This window comes from Strix aluco, chromosome 6 (assembly GCF_031877795.1).
Source record: "Strix aluco isolate bStrAlu1 chromosome 6, bStrAlu1.hap1, whole genome shotgun sequence".
NCBI classification, from domain to species: Eukaryota; Metazoa; Chordata; class Aves; order Strigiformes; family Strigidae; genus Strix; species Strix aluco.
Window position 1 is genome coordinate 16,754,707 of NC_133936.1, and position 27,548 is coordinate 16,782,254.

The following is a 27,548-nucleotide window of genomic DNA, read 5'->3' on the forward strand; positions in this document are numbered from 1 at the left end:
GCAGAGGGCTGCACCTTGGTCAGTGAGAAGTGATGCCTAGTCCATTACCTGCACCACGGGGCCAAGGAGAGCAGGCTGGCCATTAACTGCCTGTGATGAGCTAATTAATCATGGGCACTTGCTGAATTCCTGTTCCTGCACCATTATTAATGGCTCTGTGGATTGGGCTGTGCGGCAGACGGGCAGCAGAGGCTCCTCCACCTGCTGAAGCAGCAATCCTGCTCTGTAAAAGGCATCAGTTTCACCCAGCCAGCAAACAGAAGAAATTGCTGAGAGCTGCCCCAAACTCCCATCATCTCCTCCTCGGGTTGCAGAGTGACTCCCAGCTCTGCTCTGGGGCTCAAACTCCCTGCCACGGGGTCTCCCAGGCAGTGTGGGCTGCCACTCAAGGTCAACCCTGGTATCAACTTCTCCCTTCACACAGGGATGCTGTGGGGCGACTGACACCAGTCAATGTCAGTCCCCTGCAGCCTTGCCCACTCCCCAGGCACCCTGGCCTCACCTGGTGTCATGTGCGCCTTCTCCATCTGTAGAGGTTTCCTGCTCCCACTGCATTCCCGGAGTGAAGCCCAGCTGTCCCTGCAGCATGGCAAGGGCTCTCAGGGCCCCATCTAACAGTCCATGAGCCTGTTTCTGCTCCAATCATGCTGCCAGGGCTCACATGACCACAGCCTGCACATGGCCAATGAGCCCAAGATCCGCTTGTTTGGAGCAAGACGGCATCACTGGGAATGAATTATGCAGCTGAGCAGAGATGGCTGACAATGAATTATGCACAATGGTCCCCCTTGGCCACCTTCTCCCCTCCCCTGTTCTCTTTATCTTTCTGGGTGATAGGAATGAAACTGCATGAGGAAGGGCAAACAGAAGGCATGCACAGAGTCCCCACGCCTCCAAGTTTTGCTCCTGCCCTGCAAGCTCCCAGCCCCGTCAGAGCTGGCCCAGCTCAGCCTGGCAGAAGTCACCATGCCAAGCCGAGGCAGAGCCTGAGTCACCAACTGCAGCAATAGTTTCAGGGGCACAGCCTGCCTCTTTCCCTCCCTCCGCCACAAGATTTGATTCAGGTCCATCCCAGTGCCACAGAGGTGAGAGGCTAAGAGGTACTAAACCCTCTGAGCCGTCTGGAAACAAAGGAACCATGCAAGTACAGTCTGGCCAGCTCCCCGCACTGGCTCTGAGGCTTGCACACCCGCACGCTAAAGCAGAGGATTCTGGCAGTCCATTCATCAAAGTGCTAATTGGTGCATATTTGCATCAGATCATATTCCAACCTTTGGCCAGCACTTGCTATTTACACACTGCATCCTGCATGCAGCTGCGCTGAGCCTATCTGGAATAAGGTACCCACAGGAGTGGCCCCAAGTTAGTCAGCTATGAATTGTGAATCCCCCTAATCTTGTCTCTCACGGGTCCCAAATCACTCTGGTTGAGGGGCAGAAACATCGCCTTTCTATAGAAAACACCCCATTAAAGAGCAGACCCCAAAGACTGCCTGAAAACTATGGGCTCACACAAGTGTGCGAACAGGCCAAAGGGAGCCAGAGACGTTTGGCCAGAGGGGGCAGGGTGCCCATGAAGTGTCATACTCCCATCAACAAACTTGCCTTAAAGGATGTAGATCACATCACGTTGGGGTTAGTAGCTATTAAAAAGTAAAGGTCTCAAATCCTTCCATACATTGCATTCATGTGGTGTCAGGTCCTCACAACAGACTGGAACAGAGACAGCAGCTAGAAGAGCTTATTCTGCCGTTGTACTTGTTCAGGGAAGGACCAGCATTGCCCTCTCCATCCCCTGTGTTTGTAAGACCAGTGTTAATTGTGCCTGGACAGACCAAGCTTCTTTGAAGCTACTCACCTCTTTGAGGAGAAAGAGGTCCTGAATTGTTTCAGTTTCTTAATATAAAGGCGGTTAAAAATAAGAGAGAAACTGACGCGGGACTTAAGATGACACAAATTATATTTCTGAACATTGCCAAGAAACAAAATGGGACAAATCCATCTAGTACTTGTCACTGGAACTGGGCATCACAGCTCTGAATACAATAGGAATTGTTCAGCTTTGTTTAAACAAAACAAAAATTAAAATAATTAAAAAACCACTCAAAACCTAAACATTTCTCAGGTCACTGTGGTTAAACTCAGAGACTGAATTAACAGAAGGAACAGAGATTGCCAATACATTGCCAAAGTCGTTGCCATTTGATTCAGTTAAAAAGAGAAGCAATAAGCCCAGGACTGCATCTGGCAAGTTTCAAGTAGGGACCATCTACATGAAATGCGGACTAGGAACAGGATTAGCAGAATATGCTATGAGAACAGGTGAAGGAGTTGTAGCCATAAGACACATCAAAGTACAAGTTCATACAGACCAGTTTTCACAGCTGTAGCTTCTCCATCTCGTTTCATAAATGAAATTTCTGAAATGGCCTTCTAATTCTCAGCCAGCTACAGACCCCAACTTCACGAGGGCTGATGGCACAATCCAGCTCTGGGCACCACACAGGACCCCCTTCCATCAGAAGTTTGCTACTCAGAAATGTCTAAACTAGAGCATGCAAGCAGAGACGTGTCTGCACCAGTGCCAGATGGGATGGTACCTGTGTGGCAAGGAATAGCTTCCCTTTGGCAGCCCAGAGAAGAAAAGCTGTTGCTTGTTTTCCTCATACCAGCATTATCAAGCTGCATTATGTAGGATTTGATGGTGGACACGTTTGTGCATTTCCTAGCTTTGCATTTTAGGCTGGTGGGAAGTGCCATACGCTACCGTCATCCTCGAGCATGGGAGGAGCTGGAGAGTGGGGTCAGATGCTAAAAGACACAGAGGCTACTGAACTCAGAGGCTACTGTGTTAGAAGCACGCAGGCCTTGTCTGTGGAAGATCAGTAGCTCTTCCTAGAAAGGGCTGAGACAGACACCTCTGCATCCTTCAGCAAAGGACATTCACTGTTTTAGGATAGGGACTGCACAGTATCCAAAACATCTCCAGTAGTGGCAAAGAGCGTTCAGTCTGTCTGGCACAGAGCAGGAAAGAGGAAGCTCTGAAACCAATGTCATTTGCAGGAGAGAGACACTTGTTATCGTATTGACCGTGCACATCTTGACCACTCACATTTTGTTCTCAGTCCTAAATAAAGAGGTTTTGGACCACCCTGGAACCAAGAGGTGAGGCAGTCAGCTCGCCAAGCCAAAATGAAAGATAATGTATCATCCCTCTGTCCTCTCCCGGCATCTCCTTAGCCTTAGGCCTTTTCCCTTGTAGAGGCTGTTGCAAAACTCAACTGAGCTGACATCCCAATTCCAGGCAGAATATGGAGCCCTCACACCTACTCCAGGTCATAAGAGAGAGAGACCCCTTTGACTTGGGGGTGTTTGCCTTGGCCACAGTCTTTGGATAGTGGGACAGGAAAGGGTTCTGCAACTGTGAACAAAGCTTCAAGGACTGTGGCAAAAAGATCACAAAGCAGGACTAGCTCCGAGCAGCTGGAATGAAGCCTGCACAATCCTTTTACTGCATCACCTTCACAGCCAAGAAACATAAAGGTGGTAAAAGCAGACAGTTGAGGAATGCCCATGGAAAGTAGCACATGGAAAGGAGTCTCGCCTGGAACAACGCATTCATCTTTACCCTGGGACCTTTCCCTGATTCTACCTAATAAAGATATATTACTGAATCTGCTAAGATAGAAAAGGGGAGAAAAAGTAATGCCTTATTTCTTTCTTACCAGTTAGGCAAATGATAATTGCCACTGCACAATGGGATTAGGCTCAAATTGGAGTAGCATCATAAATTTATAGTCATAAATCTGTGACCAAACTGAGACTGACAGAGCAAGAATGTCTTTCTAAGCCAGGCTACAAAACCAGTCAATGGGATGGGATCAGAGATGCTTTTATTGTTCACCCAGTAAAACAATAAAGTGGAAGATTATTAGATGGGAAAACAGCAGTTTTGCTGGGCCAGATACCAGGTAATGCCTGAAATGTGGCCAGTGAACCTGTCAGTACCCTGCAGAACTGGGCAATAGGCTTCTTTGGGGTCTCTTCAGTGGATAATGTATTCACCAAAAAATTCAGTTTAGGGTTAACTGAAACCAGTCATCGGGTTAAGAAAAAAGGCAAAGGCAAAAAGACTACTAACATTAAAACATTTTCTTTCAGCATTTGCAAAACAAAGTTTCACATTTTTGCTTTAAAGCAACTTGTTACAGCCCAAGTCAAAATGGTTTTTTAAAAAGTGAAAAAGCAACCCTACAAATGAATGCTTTGTTTTGGTTTAAAATTATTAATTTTTTTTAATGTTTTGATTTTTCCTTTTTCATTCCACTGAGAAAAAAAATTGTCTCAGGTCACCCTTACAACTCTTTTCAGTTCAGCCTGCAAACTGAAAAACCACTGTGGGCTCAGCCTACTTGGGAGTTTACTGTCCCTCTTTCTATTTGAATCAGTTCTAAGCCAAAGAAAATGAGACGTTTGCTTCACCAGATAACACCAACCAGAATCAAGGTATTTTAGCAGATGTAAAAATACTGAAAATGGAAGGAGTTGTGGTTGTTAACAAGGGGCTGAACATGGCCCAGGAAATAAGAGATCTGGCTCCAAAAAATACTGCCTTCTACAAGCTTCCTGCTATGCCATCCTACCCTCATATAAGGCAATTTATAAACTGTGGGTCCCATCCTGCATTTTCAGAATCTGACTGAGGTGTGCTGACACCACTTATTTGCGGGCAATGCAAGACCCAGGTAACCCACCCTACCTGCTCTAAGCAAAGGGCTTTGGGGGTTGGGGGGAAGCAAATGGAGAGACACACAACATCCTCCCCACTAGCAATGTTTGAGCATCACTCATATGACCTGAAAACAACATCCCTTTTTTGCAGAGTGTTACCACTTCTGCAGGGACAATACAGTACTGGATAGTTGCTTTGCAAGTTCAATAAAATGAAAAGGCCTCACAAGGATCTTTGTTGGGACAGTCATCTGGTTCAAACACAGCAGAAGACAACAACAAAAACAGCAAAAAAACCCACAATAAATTAGGTATCAGCACAGCTTTCTAAATGCTCTAGAACAATTACTTGCAAGACAAAAAATCACAGCTCTAGTACTTCGAATCTTCTCTTTTTTTAAAAAAAACCCAATAATCCACAGGTTTTGCATAAAAATAAACATTTTAAGCTGACAGCATTATGTTAATTGGATCAACCTGCTTTTTAATATATATTTCTATGTATATTTAAATGTATATTTTTTTCTATGAATATTCTTTAAAGGAGTAATGGGAGTCACAAATGCATAAAAATAGATATTTTTGGAAAAAAAGAGTAACAATAAAGACAACCCCATGAAAAGGAAAGGAAAAAAAAAAAAAAATCAAACAGGGCAGTATTCTAAAGCAACAGCTCACCATACTATAACTTGCGGAGTCCAGTCCTTCTGTATTGTGAGCAGTTACTCCTAAATACTATTAGGTTTTGTAACAGTGATGTAAAATAGAAATTCCTGCATGTTCATTTAAAAAAAAAAAAAAAAAGGAGAAGGAATTTGGGTATATAGAACAGATTTTGATGCTTGTTACATCGCTGTAAATAACTAGCACAGACCATCTCTCACATGGGAAACAGAAGCAACTCCAGCAGTTTTTGCATCTGTAAGAATATATTTTCTAATCAAAATCTAATCTGTCCCTCTGAACTAAAACTTAAAAAAATATCCACTTTTGCCCTACAATGTTTTTTCTGTTGTCCTACAAATAATCAAAACAGATTGGAAAAGGTGGAACCTTCAGTAGTGTGTGTCAGCATTCCATGCATCTTTGACAAAAGCCAGCTCCTAACAGTTAGGAAGATTATTTCAGAGAGTGATCCTGTCCCTTTACAGCAGGAGGGAACCTCACTGATAAAAACCCCTTCATGGCAAAAAGATCAGGGAGGGGGGCGGTAGGGGGGGAAAGCCATAAAAAATTATAATAGCCTGACCTGCTTGCCAGCGGCATCAGTATTCAAGTAAAGTTTAAAGTACCTTTGTGGGACTTCAGAGTCTTGGAGGGTCAGACCAGCTTATTTTAACAAGTGTAATATGCACTTTGAAACAGCCTTATCATCTGCTTGTTTAAACTAAAAAACAAAACTCAAAAACAAACGGGAGCAAAGAAAAGGCATATGAAAGGTCTCAGCATCAGTATTAGACTGCAGAGTGTCTTCTTGACACTAACACTTGGATATTCTTGCCTTCCTTTCTAATGCATTAAAATATTGTGAAGTCATGCAGCCATTTTAAATGAATATTTCAAAAGTCCAGTTTTTGTAGAGGTTAACTTGATCACCAGCACAGCACTGGATAAAGCTGATCTAACAATATTTCACTTGCAGAAGTCTTCAAAGGAAAACAGAAATACAATTCCACAAATAACAATGCCAATTAAAAACACAGAAAGCAAATTGTTTTTTCCTCGGTGTTTTTCTTTAGACATTCTTTCAGAAAACAAAAAAAATTTCTTCCCTTATCTCTTTCTTTAAAAGCAGATTTTCTAACCAGTCAGATTTTAGAGCTACCTTCCATCTACACGAATCTAAGCTTTTCTGAAACCACCTACAGGGTTTTGAGGGCAGAGGATTCCCTCTCCCAAACTGCAGAGCCATCTAAATGGCATCTGCTTGTTTTGTCTTGTTTCTCCTCTTGAATTTGTCCACTCCCCTTAGCATTTCACAGGCCAATACTACTGCGAGAATTTAGGTGTCTGCATTCAAAAGAACTTTGGACTGAGCACAGCTTCACACACTTCATCTTCTCCATGCCCTTTCCATATAGTTTCTTTTATCTTTACATGTACAAAATCACAGTTTGTGTAACGTTGTTTTAAAGGAAGAAAATAAAATACACACACACACACATTGTATTGGTGAACACTATACACTAAGTATTTTTTTCAACAGCATAACAGAAAGTTTGGCCTACTGTAGGTTGAACACGTAGGGAAGGCTGAATTTTTACGGTTGCCATGCAAGCCACCTTCAAGACAAAACAGATGAACCCGCCCAAGAGCAAATGCAGCTTCTACTCTCAAGCTATTAGACAAATACTGCCTTTCCAGGGATCAGACTGACATCTCGCCAATTCAGTCAATGCAGTATTTAGAGAACCACACTGAGTTGCTTCTGCATCAGTCCTCTGAATCCAAATGCTGTTAAAACCAAAGGGGGGAGAGGGTATTTGACTTGCCTTATTATTAATACATATATATTTTGGTAACACTTTCAATTTCAATTTACTTCTGAAACCTCGTCCTTTGAGAAGAACACACCCTTTAAGTTGACTATTTTTCCAGGCTTCTGTTCCTTTAAAATTCTCTCTTCTCTTCATTTCGCTGTTCTTTTTCAATTATCTACCAGAAAACTTGCTTTCTTCCAGCAGAAATGCAGCTGGTGGGCTTCGGCTTTCACTGCACTCGCTCTGTGAAATTCTCTGGGAAAACCCCTCGGCATTGGTCAAGTTCCTTATGCTGGATCCAGTCGGACTCCTTCACGCCCATCAGCCATCCTTCGTCCTGGAGGAGAAGAGAGAGATCAGATGCTGAAGGATAGATGTGAGCAGGGAGTTTTCTTACAGAGTGCAGGCCAAGGAGGTGTCAAGACATTATCAAAGCCATGCTCGTATTTGGCTTGGAGACAATCCAGGAAGATGATGGGGGAGAAGGAAAAAATGCTTTTGTTCCCTTTTAAACAGGGAGAAGGCTACATCCCACCAGAGTCAGTAGCAAAACTCCTATCTGACCCAGAGTGTCTAGAGGCAGTGAAATTGTAAGCAATTAGCAAGTGTAATAGAAACATGTCATAATTTACACCCACTGAAGCAGGAGAAATTCTGCCAAAGAAAGTCTGTAGAGCTACAGGACGGGAATCACGTATCTCACCTTTCAATCTAAACATAAGGGGTCTAGCATTCTCCATAGTCATAGAAGAGACAGGCACCTCCACAGTGACATTCATCCCATTCATCTTGGGCACAGGTCTTTGGAAAGGATGAATCATTCCCTGGAGGTGCTCATCCCCTGCTCCAGCCAAGGCACCTGGACGATTAGCATTTTATAGAGGCGGCATAGGCAAAATGAGTCTTGTTTGCTGTGCTGAAATTCTGGTCTAAGAGAATTGGGAGCTGAGGAGCCCAACCCACCTTCTCAAAGCCCAAACAGTCTGTTGGGCTTGATGAAAGGTGAGGTTGGCAAAACTCTCAAACTTGTGCTACGCATGATGTAAGACTCAAGGTCTCTCACAACGGTCCTCCATAGCCACCAAACCTATACATCTATAAAGAGGGATGAATTTTCACTGAAGCAAATGGAGTCCTGCTTGGTAGAACCTGCTCAGGAGGAGAACCAGACTTCCCACCCTCTGACTGCAGGGTGTCTGGCATCAAGATTTCTGCTCTACCTGAAGCACTTGAGACAGACAAGATATTCAAGGTGGGAAGGCTGCATTGCTTGCAGCTCAGGTGTGCAACCACGCTACTCTCTGCATTCCTTAGAGCTGCCACCATGGAAGCACCCCTTCAGCATGCAAATATACCCACTCACGTGAGTCATTTGCAGTGGGGCAGCCTATGGGTTAAGACTGCAGCATGAGGTGAGTGCACTGCACGGGGCACCGCTGCCTCCAAACTCAACAGCCTGCTCTGCATCCACCTCTGGGCAAAGCATGCACCAGGCTCATTTAGAGATATGTTATCACATTCAACTACATAACTTGCCAGGGCAGAAGTGCTCAGGCAATCAGATGCTCTAAGCTGTGGTGAAATGAGGCATTTGTGCCTGTGGTTCACACAGTTGTTCTGACACTTCTGCTTTCCTGGAACTGGCAGGAGTTACCTGGGTATTTACCTAAGGCCAAGTAATGCTTCCCTTGAAACATGTTCTTTAAAAACATACCTGCACAGTGCAGGAGTAATGCAGCCCTCATGAGGGGTGATCTGTGGGGCACATACTGCTTTCCACTGCCAGTTTGCAGCTTCTGCCCTCTTGTCCTGTTTTCTGCACATTTCATGTGGCAGCAGCTCAGGCCAGCCATTGTATCCGAGTTCCCTGCTCCTTGCAGGCTGTACTGGGTGCCTGCAGGCTCAGTCAGCCCTTGCTGCTGCCTTAGATTTGAGCATTCAGGGGATGTCATGGGAATGGCATGAGACGGGAGCCCATCTGCAGCAGCCAGCTGCAGGGGCTGTGGAAGGACTGACATGCCATAAATCAGGAAGACAAACGACTAGGCAGAAGGCGCTGGGCCCAAGTGTCTGGAAGGCAGCTTCCAGCTCACAGCACTGCAAGCACAAAAGCTCATCCATTTGCACATAGCGTCTGTGCCATACCACATGCATCACTCCCACTGCATCCTGCTACGAAGGGCCTCCTCAGCTACAGGGATTAGACAGGGCGACCCAGATTGACCCTTGCCAATTTTGAACCATGTCACTTGAAGTGCCAGCTTAGAAGTGTTACTGCTCTCAACCCTTTCTTCTGTCAAGAGAGATGAATCCAAGCCTGGCTGATGTACCCACAAACTGACACCTAAGCTGCAAGATGGGGACATGGATCACAGTCTCTTATCCTAAGCTTCCTCCACTCACGTGCACAGTTCATGCACATGTTAACAGCCAACGTTTTCTGGCTGGGTATGGTCAAGGTTAGGAAAATGAGCTGTAGCACAGGATACACTGTAGGAGGGTTAGAGGGCTTCAGTGCAGCTACAGCATCATGTTAGCAACACTCAGAGCTCACCCTCTGCAGCTTGGAGAGTCTCGAGTTCATGGCTGTTGCACCCACATCCAGCTAGAGTGCAAACATAGGGCATTGAAAAACTGTGCTCCACAAATGCCATCTCATACCAAAGAAACTAGGGGAGCTGCCACTCATTTCCCATCCAGAAAGCTTTCTGAGAAAGAAATGCTCGCAAATGCTTGTGCAGGGCAGTCCCACTCAGTGAAGAGTCTTGTCTCCAGAAGGAATCACTGCCTCTTCCCCATAAAACCCTTCCCCCCAGCGTACCTAGCTCTAAGGGAGCTGTCACCACATTATAGCTCCCCATTTCACAAGCAGCAGCAAGATCTGCCTCCATAATTCACAAAGTCAACAGCTGAGCCACAAAGAGGATTCATATCTTCTGTGGCCAGTGAACTACACCTTCCCTTTACCCCTTGTGGAATCCCCAGGTCTTCTCTGGACTTGGCCAAATCCAAAGAGCTGGTGACTACTGACTCGATTTGGAGAATTCCCTTCCTTTTCCAAACAAAAACCTGGAGACGTGAGCATGAATTTTATAAAATCACCACCTCCCTCATTCAAAGTAGTAAAACTGCTGCAGACTTTATCAGCTAGAAGCCCTCAAACACAGCAAATGAGGATTTACTCGAGGCTTCTAGAGATAGCTCAGATTAAAGAAAAACATTGCCAATTAAATTCAGGTTGGAGATGGACAGTAAGACTGTTCTCTGGGGCTGAGCAACCTGCTTCAGCCTTTGGTTCTACTGCCATCTCCTGACCAAACACTGTCTTTTGGAAATAGCCATTGTTGCTATGCTTAAGTGCAAGACATCATCCATAGCAAGCTGCTTTCTCAGAGCTCCAGCATTTCTCAAAAGGGGAGAAAACATCATCATAAGCTGAGGGTCACTCCTGCCAATGCCACAGTCTGCACTGCAGTGGTCACAGGGAATGTGTATCAAGTTTAGGAGCACCGTGGAGGAAAAGTATGGGCTCTCTTGGGCTCCCTGATCAAGCCATTGTATTGGCTCAAGTGCCCTGACAGGGACAGGAAGCCACGGCTATTTCACATGCTTTATGCAGGATAATGTCTCCACTTTCCAGTCACAAGCAGAGTCCTCCCCTCTGTTGCAGGAAGCCAATCTCAAGCTCAAGTACAACCGGCTGTCCCGCCAGCTCCCAGCCACAAACTGATGGCTCTGCATCCAGCCAGCTGACTGTTAGTGGAGGAAGAAGCAGCTCTGGAAATCCCCTTGGCTCTTCCCGGCCCAGGCTCACACCCCATCTTCCCTACTCACCTGCTCTTCAGGGTTCTCAAATGGAATCACAAGCACCACGTCCCCGGCCTTCAGCTGCAGCTCATCACTGTCAGTGGCCGTGTAATCATGCATGGCCTGGACCTATGGGGAGAGGAGAGCAGAGCTTGGGTGAGGCCAGCACTCTCTCATCCAGCTTTGTAATGGGTGACAAGGCTTTTCACTTCATTGATTCACTGGATGATTCAGGTTGGAAGGCACCTTTGGAGGCCATCTGATCCAACTTGCTGCTTGAGGCAGGTCAAGCTTGGATCACAAATGCCACATGTACGAGAATAACCACTTCCCTTAATCTAATGGCTACATGCTTTTCATACAGCCTGGCACGCAGCACGCCTTTGCCACAAGGGCATCCTGGTGAGTCTCATTCAACTTGTTACGCACTTCCCCATCCTTCCTTAGGAGGGTTGAATTCCCATGGTTTGGGCCTAAAAACCTCACAGGGTAGAAAGTGTGTATTCATTCAAAGGGTGCCCTATACTCTTTCTGCAGCTGAACAGAGATTATAGCCTCCCATCTCTGTCACAGCAAGCAGGGAGAGGAAACATAGGGAGGAGTATCAGTTTGAATCTTAGAGTGATTGTATTCTGACATGTTTTCTCTCAGGTATTCAGTTTAATTCATATCAACATCTGCGTTACAGCTTTTCTACTTCAAACCACAGCTCTCCACTTTGAGCAGAACCGTCCATAATGCTGTCTGTAACCAGCCTAAATGTGATGAGTCTCTTATTGTTCTTCAGGCTTTTGTCATTCTTCTGCTTTTGGTAGAACTCCCAGGAAAAAAAAAAAAAAATGCATGGACATGACTAAAGCAGAAGAAAAGCATTCCTATAGCAGGAGATAGTCATCTCTCACTTTCAGGGCATGATGCATCTGTGCTGTCTTGCTACCATATTCCATTATGCATGTTAAATTTGTGGCCTATTCTCACCCAGAATCAATCCTTCCTCCACACCTTCGAAACAAGCTGCAAGTGATCTTTGGCATATTCAGAATACCCACCTGTCTAATCCTATATTTCTCCCTGTTCATCCCGGCTTTCTCATTTCCCCAAACATTAAGTCCTCTGTACCTACTGGTGTTTCCAACTCTTCTTCACTTTTCACTTGCATCAAAGTTTAACCTTTCCAGTTTGGAGCACAACTTCTTATCTACTATCCAGAGTCTGTGACTGACACTATACCACACCATCAGAGACAGAAATAACTGCAGCAGAGAGGAGAAGGGGTTTTGCTATACAGCACAGCCAGACATTTAGACACCAATGCTCTTATACAGTCCTTTGAAACATCTGGAACTGCATGAAGCTGGGCTGGCTGGAGAGGAAGGCGTATCTCTTGTTCAACTTCCTTTCTCCCTTTCAATGTGGCATAGCCCACGGTCATGCTGAGCGAAAGCAGTTAATTCATTACAGGAAAAAAGCCATGAGGAACTCTGTGCCCCACCACCATGCACTCACCTTGAACAGAAAACCTGGGGGCATGTCAGCTCTTTCAGATGAAGTGCCTCCTTCCACAGTGCCATTGACGGTAGCAGGGAAAGTTTCCACAACAACAGCAGGCAGAGAGCTCTGGTAGGCAGCAGCAGTCAGGGGAGGAAAAAAAGCCATTAAGGAAAGAGAATCCAAAATTGCAGGGATCCACCCTGGTGGATCCACATCCCAACCCTACCCATGGCTTCAGTGGGTTTTCCCAGCACACCAGTCAGTGACAAAAACACTGCAAAGGACAGCAGAGGCAGCAGTGAGAAGGCAGGAGAGATAACCACTGTCTTCCTTTGCTTAAGGCTGCAGAAGGGCAGAGAGGATTTAGAGTTTTTCTGGAACCATAATGCCCAGCATTTCCCATTCACTGTGGTCACAACACAGCCGCTTCTTGTAGAGTCCTCATGGAACTCAACCGGGACAGCCTATAGGAACCAAGCAGCCATGAGATAGGACCTACTCCAGTCCCCTAAAAATGTGGCAGTGTCAGGAAAAAAAGAGGAACCCTGGATATTCAGGGGACACCAGCAGAGCCCAGAGGGCAGAGCAGGTAAATAGCAAGCAAGGAGGAATCCAGCAGACAAAGCAAGCTTAGCACAGGATGGGCTTTGGGCTGGCTTCACCACATGGGTGAAGGGACAGTTCTTTTGGTGGATCTTCCAGCAGAGCTTCTCCCTAAGCATTACACACATGAAATGTAACAGCTAAGTCTGGCCCCTGAATAAGAACATTGTAACTGCTGGGATGGCAGGGATGTGTTTTTCCAAGCAGTCACACATCTGTTTTCCCAGGACAGCCTCCCACATCTGCTGATGACAAAGGGATGTGATAGAGAAAAGGGACTACAGTCCCTTAAGGTGCTTACCGATCCTGCATCAGCTTCATTTTTAGATGCTTCAGCTCCAGCTGCTGCTTCTGATCCAGCTGCTTCAGCTCTTGCATGGGCTGCTTCTGCAGGCTGCAATACAAAAGTCATCCAGGTGGAAGAGTTATGCTTGTTACACCTACGTGTAATGCAGAAAAGTGCAACTCAAGTCTGTCCAAGCGCTCTATGCTGTTGACTGCTGCCATCTGCTGACAAATAGGTGAGAAACCTCATGGTCTTGCTAGGTATCTGTCTCCCTCTTTCTCTGCAATCCAGTGAAATCACAGTAAAGCTTGCATTCCCTCACTCCAGCCACGCAGCAAGGAGTACTCCAGAGGAAATCAATGAAACGCCAAAAATCCTGTGCACCTCTCTTTTCACGATCTGAATCGCAGACGTACTTTACACAGGCACAGTATCTATTACATACAAATTGCCCACTTATTTGTGGATACAAGACTGCTCACATGCAAAGGCACAAGGATCTCTCAACAGGCTACTTCCAAGGATCAAGAATCAAGGAATATTTAAGCTTTTGAATACTCCCAGAAACAGAAAAGCATGGTTATAATGTGTCCAGATATGGAACTTAGTCTGGACCCAGCATCTACACGATATTAGCACTGAATCAAACTGAACTGAAAACTGCTGTCACTCAATTTGATTTTGGATAGGCCCAAAGAGTCATTAATTTGATTTCTGTTGTGAATATTCTATTACTAAGAATTTGGTACGAATATTCCGCATGGTGTGTACACACATGCACACATTTGTGTTGGTGCAGAGAGGAGTTTACTGCACAAAAGCTGCTACCACCATGGAGAAATTTTCAGCATCACCTACAAATCACTGTCTGGCAGAGACTGTTCTAGGAAGCCTGGGGACAGCAGTTTCTGTGCACAACAAAAGACCAACTAAACACCTCTGATACACTTCCAGTGGTTCAAGTATTTATCCTCCCTTGCCTGAAGTCAGCATAACCCTGTTTTAACACAAAATTAAAGATATTCATTTGCCCCTCCCAGAAACTGCAGCAATGCAGGACATAAGTTTGATCTAGTAGCATCAGTGCTGCAGATCAGCCCCTTGGGAGACTGGCCAGGCAGCACCTGGGCAGACTCCTGACAAGAATCTCAGTTTGCAGCCCAAGTGTCTTCATGGCCAGATGAATCTAACCAGATGCCCACTTTATACTTGCACAATAGAGATTTCCCATGTTTAATACCTGTGAATAAACCAGCTTTGGCATGCCTACATGACTCATACATTTGATAAACACATGTACCCCTGAATATAACCATGTTCAAAACAAGGCATTGTCCAGATTCCTTGATATTGCAATTCTCATAGTCCCAACCCTACAAAAGCTCAGTGTAAAGCCACAACCATGGTAACCCTTAACTCTACACCCAAATGGCTACTAGCCATGCAGTGGCACAATGCTCCAAGTAGTTTTCTAATAACAGTAGCAATAACAAAGTAGTAAATCCTTGGTTTAACAAAAAGCCATTACTTTACCTTCAGCAGCTCCAATTGTACCATTTAACACATGCTTTCCTCTTCTATCACATCCTTCCACCATGTCCACAGGCCTACACTGCCAGAGGATATTATAGACAGCAAAGCTGTTCCCATCCTGCAGAGTTTTCCCACAGCAGCTTTGGTAGTGTTAAGGTAAATGTATGCATATGAAATACTACAAAGGCTTCTCGTGTTTAATTAGATTCACTCCCAGGCTGCTTTTTATTTGGATTCAGTGAAACTGGAACTGGGACAGATGCATAGTTTTTACGTGGACAAGTAAAAAAAGAGCTTAACGTGAGCTCCTTTTTTAAAACCAGCTAATTTGCAAAACCAGTCTTTAATAGTCAGGGAAACTGAATCTAAATTAATCCCCGGGATTTCAACAAAGGGCATTTTCATGTCAGCTACTTATTTTTCTATTTTATGTACCTACAGGCATCCCAAGGCCTATAAAAGCATTTACAGTCATGGAAAAATACTATAGGGAGAATAGGAAGAATTGCTCACTGCTGTTGCCAGTTTTGAAAGATCTGCTTATTCCAACAGCAGCTTCATACACACCAAATGCAAGTTTCCCAGGCTGCAGAACTAAGCAAGTTCCGCTGCATCCAAATTTCTATGCAGTTGTTAACCTCATGGCATATGGGACTATGTAACCATGCCACAAGTCTTCTCTCATCAACAGCTAAGAACAACATTAGAACAAAAACAATTCAGAAGACTTGAAGAGCAAGAGGATTCCCCAGCTATAGGGAGCTCTGCTCTTTAACCATGTAGTATATGCCAAGGTGAAAAATGGTGTAGTGAGAACATGTTGTCTAGTAGCATTCCCCAGTTGATTAAATTGTCCTTTGGGTGAAATCAGTTTTCAGGATGGGGGAAATGGCCCAAAACACTTTTTACACCCCAGAGTGTAAGCACAGCTCAGTCAGATACGGTCATACCTCATCCCTACCCATCCACCTGAAAGGCACGAGATCTTTCTTTGCAAAAACACAGACTTCGTTTCTTTCTTACTAAGACAGACTGACAATGCACATACAGGGGAATGACAGATGTTAAACACTGATGGCTGATAAAACATACAAGGGAAACATCTTTCGTGACATGACCCAAGCTCATATGAAGGACAGCACTGGCCACAGTGAGTCCTCGGGCCAGGCTCTCAGCAAGGGTTAGGCCATGTCCTCCCAGGTACTGACTCTAGGTGGTGATCTGGCCCTTGAAAGCTGAAAGGTTGGCAGGACTCGATTCCCCACCATAAACCAAGGACATGTGCTTACATATAACCCCACACCATGGGATATAGCCAGCTCAAGTAGCAGGCGTGAGTACCCAGACCAAGCGCTTTCTGTCCACACTGCTGGCTGTTTGTCCAGAGGTGCTCCAAAGCAGTTGTGCTTGAAATATCTCCCAATGGGCTAATCTGCAGCAATCTGAGACCTTTCCAGGCCCAATATGTCTGGAGGGCATAAATGAGGGTCTGGTTTTGGTTCAGAGACAGAGCATGTGTAGGGTCTCCCTTGTCAGCAGGCTCCAAAAGCTGAGGTTGAGGCAGATGTCAACTAAATCTTGGGCCTGCACTTAACTTTCAGTGTAGACACAGGCTGAGCCATTTCACATCAGCCTTTTTGGCAACAATGGTCAATAAACAGCAAACACCACAGATAATTCCAAACATGTATGTATACCCATCCAATGGTACAGGCACAACAGGTACAGACAAAGGGCAGCTGAGACATTTACGCATCGCACACAAGACCAACAGGATGTACAGAGATTAGGAAACAGGGGTGAGTGGAGGGTGAGGATGATGCCACAATGGGATTAAGTTCGAGGAGAGCGTCACAGCATCATGCCAAAGGACAGATGAGTGAATTAGCAGGGAAAGGCAATGTGCACTGGTGGAGACATGAGTTTCAGAGTGCCAGTGAACATCTGGCTGCCCCTGGGGCTTCATAGAAGATGCAAAAGTGGGTTCAGCAGCACATGGAACAACTTTGGTTTAGGGTGTGCAAAAAGGAAAAGGAGATAGGTATGCGCACAGAGATGGCACTGGCACATGCACAGTACATGATGAGAGATGAAAGCCATATGAAGTTCTTACCTCCCATAAATCCCAAGGTAAAGACTAAGCATGTCAAAGAGCAACAAAAATAAAACATGTTTATATGTGATTATTTCAGCGAGTACAAACATTACAGATGCTGATCAGACTGAAGCAGACATACACATTCAACAGCACTTATCTCTGCATGTTTTTAAAATATTTTTTTAGTACCTGAATTTATACACCCATCCCCACTGCATATTCAAATTTAAGTACCAAGGCAGTTGAGTAAGGGTTTTTTCCACCTCTGGTGTGAAGGGAGACAGTCAAGCCACATTCAGTTATCAGTGGCAGACCACATAGCCAGAAAAAAAAAAAAAACTTGTGGTCCACCAGGGTTAAATAGGCTCCCATACATCCACACCCAATAGTTAGTATGATTTCAGAACAAAGCTTCAACTGGTGTCTTTGGATCAGTAGTGAAATCTCTTAACCCCTTTGCCACAGTGCCCACCATATAGGAAAAAAATTTGACTGCTTTGAAAACTAGGTGGTTTTTGATAGGTTTTGTAATATGGTTACCATTAGAAAGTATGGATTTCAGACTCTTAATGACTTCTGAAGCTACTAATAAATACATTAGAACACCAAATATGCTATTGCTATGAAGTTTTAAAAACAGTGTAATATTTGTTGCTTGCTGGAAGGGTAAAAAATAATTCTATTTTAAGTCAAATTTATACTTGTATCCTATGCCAGTATACCAAATTATTCAAGTTATAACTGGTGATTCAGGAAAAAAAAAATCCCAGTAAATAAATTAAAAAGCTTATCCTGGCATGCAACTTGTTCTGTCAAGCAAGCAGACATGAAATGCCAATCTGCCCACTTAAAGTTCCAGAAAGTGGCAGCTTGCCATATTGGTGTGTATCAAACTATGATAATAACTAGTATCTTGCAGATACAGTATTTTAATTCTGAAGAATCAAATGCCTAATGTTTGATCTCCCTAATAAGAGAGGTCTTATGGCTACAAAATCTGTGACATACAGGCCTACCTGACATGATGATACCAGAGAAATACTGTAAACATCCCAATTATGTTTATTACAAATTTTAATGGCAACCACACGCAAAAAATAACCATTTCATATATATGACATGGAAGATCTCAGTGAGGACAACAGCCAAATTCAAGAGGCACTTCAAAGCCAGCAGTCATTTAGACATACAGTGAAGCGCAGTGCACCTGCCTCCAGCAGCGGACAGGACCAGGTACAGGACAGACCAGAATTAGGCATCTTCCTTTTTGATACTGCACTCCACAGCACTGTGCTCAGGGAGTAAGCTACTTCTTAATTATGAACCAAGGCTATGTTATACCCAGAAAAAGAAGGGCTTCACATCACTTGAATATCTGTCTACAGCTTTTTTCACCTTAAGCAATTGCAGATTATCAGAGTGTCTGTTTATTAAAAATCCCTTTGAGAGCAATTTCTAGCAGCAGCACAGAACTGAGGCTGAATTCCCATCCACAGAGTAACAGTTTAAATCCATATAGCATACAGAGGATGCTAATCTAGGGAGGGACATACATTAAGTTGAATGAGTTGTCAATCACTAGATCATCAGAGCAAAGCACAAGCATCCCACGAACACCCTAGTGCCAGACTGTAGCCAGGCTAATAGCCACCCGATTCTCACTGGACTTACACATCCAGCAGAGAAGACCAAGGTGCCCATCTGCAAGGCACAGGTCTGGGCACCCAGCCCAGCCACCCACAGCTCAGGTCCACACTATCGTTCACGTGGGTGCAGGTCACACTACACTTGACCACAAGTCAGTTATGAAGGGAGAAGGAATGGTGATATGAACCAACCTGGGAGGCGGGTGTGGGGGTCTTCCCCACAGTGGCATCTGGTTTAATGGGATCAAAATCCAGATCCAACAGGCTGGCTCCCTCCTGGAAGGGCCCAGGGGCATCAAACTTGGCAGCAGTGAGGAAGAAAAGCAGTACGAGCATTAGACACACACACGCGCGCACAGTTGAGGAAGGGTACGTGATATCCAGGAGCTAAGGTTGCGAGCACAGAAGACATGGTGGCAATGCAAACACCTGATGTGACTCCTGACTGCTTGCTGCCTATAATCACGGGCAGTTCGCACGGGTGCCACTGTAGACCAAACCTGAGCCTTTTCCAGAGGAGTCATTCATCTTCACACCTGGACAAATGAGCCGACATGGTGTAAGCACCTGACCTGCTGTGGTCAAAAGGATCATTGCCACAGATGACTCAGAAGGGCTTCTCCCATGATGAAGGGCTTCCCCATAGCTCGTCCATCTGCCTTTGTACTGAAGGCCCAGGACAGACTCCCTCAGCCACATACATAAGAGCTGCCATCTGTACAACTCATCTCAGGAACATGGATCCAGGCAGAAAACCACTCAGACTGCTAGAAGGCAAGTCTGAGAGACCTCAGAGCTAACTCCCAAAGCTTCCAATTCTCTCCTGCCTTCTGAGACAGAAACACAGAACATGGCAGCTCACCCTACCTAAGCAATTTAAATCACTCCCCAATCTAAAAAAGCTGTTTTCAATGGTTTCCATTTCTGGACATCCCAGAAACATATACATACAAATCTTCTAACAAAGTATAAAACTGATGGGCTTTGCTACTCTCTTCAAAGTCAGCAGAGTAACTCCCTTTGGCTGATTAACACTCTCATTAAAGACAACAATGGCACATTCACTGATTACCATTAATGAAGCAGTCACTACAGAGGACACGAGTCATTAGTATTCAAAACTGAACTATCACTTTTGGTTTTTAGATTTAACCTAACCACTACAAGACACTTCCCTCTATTCAACTTCAGAGGAAGCTGCTCTCTCCGGGAAGACTTGCCCATTTCCACTGACCTCCCAGCTCACTGGCCCAACTGCTTCAGCTACCTTTCCAACACACACAAAGTGTGGCAGGTTGGTCTCCACGGTTATATCATAGCCCCACAATAGAAAAACTCCATTTGGTATAGCAAGAGACACCACTTAAGAGACAGTCCTCTGAATATAAACCATACCACCACCATTTTCACCGCCTCTAGTTTCCTCTTACTCCAATTTTCTTACAAATTTTTCTCTCCTTTATTAACATCTCTTTGAAATCCACAGGGATGAGGACAAGGAACCAAGCTCTTCCACCTCACAATAATAAACCCTGACCAGTAAGGAAAATCCAACTGGCATTCTAGTATGCTCCTTCAGCACATCCACTCATCAGAGAGGCCCCAACCCCAATCTTTAGTTTTGTTTGGTAATGCAACATCAAGGCTTCAGTCATGGAATAATCTTACCTGCCATTCAAGACTTACATGCAAGGGCCAGCATCCCTTGCCTTTACCCAGATCTCTCACAAGACAGCTCATTGGAGCTAAGACATTTGACAGGAATGGCCCTTGGCAACACACTGAATGCTAGTGGCTGTTGGGTGCTTCAGTGAAGATTGTTCTGGCAATCAGCATCCTCCCTCAGAACTCTCATCTGATTGAAAGTCACAGCAGATCCCATCCTGGGTCGGAGCACTGATCAGGTGCAGAAGAGTACGTCTGACTAAGGGCTGGCGTTCACATGGAAACACATGATACAAACCATGGAGCAGACAGAGCTGTCCATTACGATACAGGAGAAGGAAGCATAGAAAATGATACTCAGCTGCCTGTGGGCCCCACCTTCCAACATTGCTGTCAAATCATCTCTCTGCTCTGCAAGCTTTATGTACTGCAATGCAAAATCTGACATCAACTTCTTTCCCTCCCCACTCTACCTCTGCTCCTCAGCAGCTGGGTGGAAGGTGGCAAACCAGAGGCAATGGAGCAGCATGATGCAAGGAAAAGTTAGGGAATGAGTCACAGATGAGCACTGATAAAGATATTACTTGTGCTTTAACAAGCATTTAGGAAAAAAATTTAAAATATATATATACATATACATATAAAAAAAGTAGATGCAGGTATCTCATGATACAGCCAGAAATCTGGTCAGGCTCCTATATACATAATAACTGCCATCCTCCTAGATCCAACACAGAATTCCCTACCTGGGCATCCAGTGATGTAAATCAAAAGGAAAGTGAAGAGCTAAATATATAATTTGAAAATGTTTTTCCTTTTTCAGCACTTCAGAAGGTGCCACATGACAAGAAAGAAATATTCTGATGGGAACCACTTGCTGGTGAAGAGTGACAGACTCTGTCAGCAGTCCTGAATTCACAGCAGGCCCAATCCTGCCCATCTAAACTGGAGACACCTATTCTCTGCAAAGAGAACTTTATGCAATTCCTATTGGTCTTTCCTGTGCAGGTATGGGCTTTAAACCACAAAGCCCATGCGTGAAGGCATAGAGAGCACAAAACTACCTTCTCCCAGAACTGGCACAGATGCCAGGTTCAGCACTTGGGGATGTACACAAGCAGAAAACACATGCTTCATTCACACCCAGGATCAGTGAGTCTGGAGAGAACATATCACGGAATATGAAGGGAGTCCTCATAATCCATGTGCACTGCTGCTGAACAGATGCAGTGATTACCTTCTGGCATCTTCACCAGTTGCATTTCTCCTGTTTCTTCTATGAATGAAAGCTCTCAAAGGGCATAATGTTAGTCAAAGCTGCCTTCTAGCCACCCTCCCCTCTAAGTTAGCCTCCTATCTAACCCTCTGCCTTCTGAGTTCTAATGCTGACCTTGCCTTCATCCTTCACCTGACCAGGTTTCATGGCTTGACACCTCCAAAGAGAAAAAAGGTCAAAAGAAAAAGTTCAGAAGCAGACAAATATAAGGCAGGGCATTAGCAGCTAACCTGCGAAGGGGTTGTCACACTTATCTCAGGGACAAAATTGTCATCAAACAGACTGATGATGTTCTCCTGCTTGATCTCCTTGGAGGGGGTGACTTTTGGAGGCGGAGGCACCGGAGGCCCTTTCCTCAACTGCATGCAAATGAGCACACAGCCACAGCACAGACGGCGACACCCAAAAAAACCAGAGACAGGAACCAGGTTAGCCACAAAAACTGAAGGTGGGGGAAATCACAACCACAGGCACAGAGCAGGGTCCAATCAACTCCATCTGAAGAGAGAGGAAGGGAGGTTGAAGGGCTGAATTGAAACAAAACAAAAAAACAACCACACGCCTCCAGAGAAGGTTTGGCATCATTAGTTACACTTCAGCTGTGGGCAAGTTTCCCTCTGCAGAGGAGAAGCGTAACACAATTAATATGCATTGACAGGACATGCATACATAATTAAAGCATGTGCAACCTTCAAAAGAACCACTGGGAAGGGGAGCAGATCAGTTACTGAGAACACAATTCCACAGACCAGGTCAGTACTGCCTCCCTTTGCCGTACTTACCATACCTAAGGGAATGAAAGACCAGACTCAATTTGTCCTATTATGGGTAGGTGACCATAAGGACAGACTCTGATCTGCCCAGTACTGGTTTCCTGGTGCATGGGTTATCAATGTACCATAAGAAATGTCTGAAGGATCTTTTGATAGCATCTTACTGCTTCTCAGCTTTAGGCAAGAACAATTCAAACTCCTGAGAAGCTATGACTGCTGTGGGCCCAACTCTGCTCTCAGTTTCACCAATGAGCATTGACACTAATGAAGCTGTGTTTCCCAAATGGAGATCCCAGAGAATGCATAACAAAGTCTGACCCCATAACTCTAACCCATCCTAATACCTACCATCACACTAGAAGACTCAGCCTGACACTGCATCCAGAACCCCATGGGAAGCTGTGGTAGACCCTCCCTAGATCAACCCACCCATATCCTTTTCACATTTTCCTGTGTCCAATGCTCAGTGATTATTTCCAGATCAAATCAAACTTTGAGGAGCTGCTGCTGTGTTGGAACAAAGCAGCCATACAAGTTCCCAGCACCACAGCAATGCTCAGCAATGACAATGCTTTCCATTTACAGTAATGTTTTACAGTTACTTGATTTTCTCATCATACCTAGGATCCCAAGGCAGCAAGTCCTGACAATGGGCACCCAGTATATCAGCGTCGGGCCCAGATATGAAACACAGCAATCCCCAATTCCTAGTCCTCTGTTCACACTCCTCCAGCATATAACTGAGCTCTACAAAGGCATTTATTCTGACTGCTGAGGATATGCCCAGTTTTCTACTGGGTTAATGTACTTTAGAGAGTGTGAGTGAGTATGCAAACACGTATTTTCCATTGAATGGCTGGCATGGGGAAATAATGAAAGTAGTGTGTTCACTTCTGACTTTTCACTGTTTGCAGAAGGTGGTGTGTCCATATTCCCTGAGAACAATCCCTTCCTGAAAATCACCTGCTTGACAGTTGCAAGAAGGGACCAGAAATTTCAAGGAGAAGCTATTCTCAATTCTCTAATTACAAACTCTTAAGTCAAAAAGATCCCAACTCTTCTGCTATTTATTTCTCTAAAATAGTCGGTCTCCTTTCTTCCGATGCATTAGTGTCTTGGGAGACCACCACTTCCACAGTGTCCAGCAGTCTAAAACCACATTTCAAAGACAACAGGATTGCGTATTGATGTTGGGTTATAACTAGAAATTCACAATCACAAACAACATCACCACTTAGAATAAAACAAATCCTCTACAATTTTTCTGCTGACTTGGATCCCACAGAGCTTTACCTGTCTAAATTCAACATAGTTGCACAATTTCAAAAGTGTCATTATAGTGTTTCAGTGGTGTAACTGAGAGCAAAAGTCTGACCTTTGAAATGTCACAGACCCCTGAAGTCCTGTGTCATCATCAAATTACTCAGTGCGGAGAGCTGATAGCAGTCGCTTCTTCCAAAAGACAGAAATAAGCTGCTTTCAAGAATTAAAGCACAGTAAGAGCTATTTTTTGGCATAAGGAGTTAGTATTTATTTGGTCTCTTCTGTTTTGTTGTCTTTCGTTCCACAGCCTTTGCTTATGGTTTGCATTAGTATTTCAGAGAGGAAGAGGCCAGAGAATTGTACTAGCTTGTTGCTTTTTGCTCCATCCTCCCACAGAGGATGAGGCCCTTAGCCTCCCTAGGAGGACCCTAGAACAAATCCCTTACCCACAGGTCAAAAGTAATGACACCTGTGAAGATTTCAGTATTAAAGGCGACCACTGTTACAGTGGTAGTTGAAGACTACTACTAAGAGTAGACACTTGTGTTTTCCAGCTGGCTGGCAACCTGACATACACTTAGTTTCTAGACTTTATCCATACAGACACCAGGCTTGGCTCTGAGTATGAAACCCCTGCCCTTGACTTCCCTCCATCTCTCAGCACCTAGTACAAATATGGAGTGGAGCTCTTGTTCTTCACTGTAGTGAGGCCCGGGAGCATGAATTTAATACAGATTGGGAAAGAGCTGCCAGGCGGTGGCAGCATTAGCTACAAATACCATTTCAGTCTTGCCTGTGCCCCATTTGAGGCTTCAGCCAGGGCTGCACTGGAATATTCTGCTTGGTCGACAGGAGGTGCCTCCAAGCCCCATTCCTGTGGGCAGGAAGGCAGCAAGTGAATGAGAAAGCACTTGCAGGCTGGCAAAAACACGGCTTATATGTACTACTTAAATGAATGGGAAGAAGCCAAACTCAGCAAGACAAGTCCACAGGCAGGGTGAGTGAAGTCTGCAAGTGAACAGCTCAATAAATTTGTATGATTTCTTGTTCCAAATTTCAGTCAAGATATGGCAATCTCTGACAAAACGGGAAGGCAATTCTAGATGCACTATCCTCCCTCCTCCATACACATATGCTACTCCAAGGCCCTAGCCAGGGCAGCGGTAAAGCCACTCTAGGTTGTACAATGCTGAGTGATGCAGAGACCCTGGAGAAGTCCTGAAAAGACACTGCCAGGCACCCATACATCTCACAGGGCTGTAAAAGACCCTTTTGCCAATGTACGAACATCTCCTTTTTGCCCCTAGATAATCCTGAAAATCAAAAATGCAGTGGAGACAAAAATATTGTGAGCAGCAGTCCAGAAACAGGAGACAGCCTACACCACTGGCCTAGATTTGGAATCACATTGCTATATATGACAACAGCAAGGAAGTTCTGAGTTTCACCCATCTCTTTTCAGAATTAACAAGTTCTCTCTTATCAGTTTGGTCAGAACACCTCTCAGCTTTAATTCTTCCTGGAAGATTCCTCCCAAGTGTCCCACTGAAATGCCAAGGATTGGCACCAGACATAAATTCGGCCTAGTTACTACTTTTCCCTACTAAGCTTTTCCCCACTCAGATGGGAAGAGGAAGTAAATGTTTTATTTTCCTTAAATCCCAAAGTAAAACATATCATATGATATGCTGAGTAGCAGAAGTTACATCTGCTATTTTAAACATGCCACTAGGTATCTCCTGTGTAAAGAAAGGACTACCAAAGGCCACATAGAAGGTATCAGACTCCATATAACAGACAGTCTTCTTCCTGGTACCCACCTAATTTGTAGCATAAGAATATAATGCCTTTATTTTTAGCATAATATTTTATCTTGGGATTAAAGTAAAACATCATGAAAAGTACAGATGTTCTCCTTATCCCTATTAAACTTTTTGCTTTGAACCTTCCTCAGCTGGAGAAGTTCTTGAAAAGAAACTGGACCACTGAATTCTACAGGTTAATTCAAATGTAAAGAACAAACTTCCTGGCCTAGCTACAACTCCCTCCTCCCTGGATCTTCCTGGCCATGCTACCAGACAGCAAAAGGTATTACTGGTCTTCCCCCTGTAGAGGCATTCAGAAACAACTTAGTTCTTCCCGATCTGATCTGTAGATGACCAATGAGTAACTTGCATTCTCAGGAACCTTTCAGGAATCAGTGAAGGAGAACAATTATCATGTCATATTCTCTGTGCTCAGTAGCAAGCAGAGGTCTAACAAAGCAAACAATGGATGTCCTTGACTCTCAGAGCCTGTATCATCAGCGGTCATACTGCAAAGACATGATCAATGTCATGGGGACACTACCTGAGATGGTGACTTTGGGATGCTTGCCCCGGGTGCTTCCAAAGTGGACGGTTCCAGCTCATGGTTGACAGTCTTGGTCTCAGGGCTGGTGATAGGAGATCCATCTGGTGGAGGTGAGGGGCTTTTATTTGCTTTTGCTGGGGTGCTGTCACTGAAGAAAGTGGAGAGATAAAGGGAAAGAGGGAAAAAGAAAGAGAGAGAAGTCTGAGCCAGGCCTAGGAGGATTTATGCCAACCAGCACAGATCGGTGGGCCTCCATTATCTCTTTGCTTTGCTGCCCAGACACACAGTGAAGATATCTGAAGCCTCTACAAGCTGCTGAGAAGCATCTTTGCTGAGTCATTTGCAGTCCAACACACTGCAACAGCATTACTGTGCAGCAGGCTACTCACTGAATTCCTACTACATGGATATACTTTGCCCGAGACACAGGAAAACAAACAAAAAAAACCCAATCAGGCATTCTTAATTCTGCTAGATTCTAAAATAAGTGCCTGACATTAAGTCATAGTCTTTTAATACTGGGGAAGCAGATGGGAGAAGGAATTCTGTTGCAGCTCATTTAGTTGTAGATTGTACAGATAAGGATTTTTCTGCATGGTGGCGTACTGACACCTGCATGGGTTTTGACTAATAGATTCACAACACCTGAACTAAGGCTGTAATCGTAGAATATCGTATTCCTCTATGTGGTACAAACTGGCTAAGCTGGAAGAGGGGCAAAGTAGCCAGAGGTTTCACAGATTGTTCCAGACAACAAAGAAACAGTGAGATTCTGGCTACTAATAAAAATTTTTCTATTATGGAAAGTCTCCCCAGCCCTGTTTTCAATGATGAACCTCTTCTGCCCTTGCCTTTGCAGTCAGTCCTTATTCCAGGAGTTTCTGGCACACAGTCAAGAGGGATTCTTCAGGGAATTAAGATGCAAGGAGCATATGCCAATGGCATTTGTTGGTTCATAACTTGGTCAGATTTCAACAGATTTTTCAAAGGAATGGCAATAGGCACACACCTTTCCCTAAGGGTACACCCTGGCCAAGTGTCAAGTCTGTGCTTCAAAGTATGGAATCATGAAAGGTTTACTAAAAAGTTGGTTACCAGAGAATTCCAACAGGGATAAAGGTAAAACCATTTTCCCAGCCTAATTCTCAGGAACAGCTGAATCATCTTGGCTGAAATTCAGCTCCCCAAAAAGCAACTGATCAATTCATCTCAAGTCATGCAGAAGCACAGACACTGGTAGGAGCTATTTTAGCAAAGAGGTTACAGTTTGGCAAAACTATACTCAGCTGAAAACAGAATATTACAGAATATTGCAAAAGGGCTGTGCAACCTCATCTACAGGGAGACATATTTGCCTCCATTTATAAAGCTGCAGTTCTTGCAAAGTTAAAGACCTTGGAAGGCTGAAAGGAACAGATCCTTTCCTACAACTTGAGACAATAAATCCCAGCATAGAGCCATGACTACTAGAGCGATGCAGATCTGATTCTGCAGGGACACCAAGTCAGTTATTTCTTTGCTCTGTCCCAAGAGAGCCCAGAGCTC

The 27,548-nt window shown here is 44.6% G+C and overlaps 1 protein-coding gene across 10 annotated transcripts in view; it reads right to left on the reverse strand.

Moving 5' to 3' along the window:
- Positions 1-1,941: 1,941 nt before the first annotated feature.
- BIN1 (bridging integrator 1) overlaps positions 1,942-27,548 on the reverse strand; it is a 101,670-nt gene continuing 76,063 nt past the window's right edge. For 4 of the 10 annotated variants that reach the window (XM_074828801.1, XM_074828799.1, XM_074828798.1 and 1 more), the window contains 8 exons: positions 26,001-26,151; positions 21,846-21,974; positions 18,867-18,974; positions 17,044-17,067; positions 13,413-13,505; positions 12,524-12,634; positions 11,045-11,146; positions 1,942-7,547 (listed from right to left, as the gene is read on the reverse strand). In XM_074828801.1, the coding sequence (XP_074684902.1) occupies positions 7,440-7,547; positions 11,045-11,146; positions 12,524-12,634; positions 13,413-13,505; positions 17,044-17,067; positions 18,867-18,974; positions 21,846-21,974; positions 26,001-26,151 (826 nt within the window). In that variant the 3' untranslated portion in view covers positions 1,942-7,439. The remainder of the gene's footprint in view (positions 7,548-11,044; positions 11,147-12,523; positions 12,635-13,412; positions 13,506-17,043; positions 17,068-18,866; positions 18,975-21,845; positions 21,975-26,000; positions 26,152-27,548) is intronic. The other 6 variants (XM_074828804.1, XM_074828800.1, XM_074828806.1 and 3 more) reach the window with 4 other exon arrangements.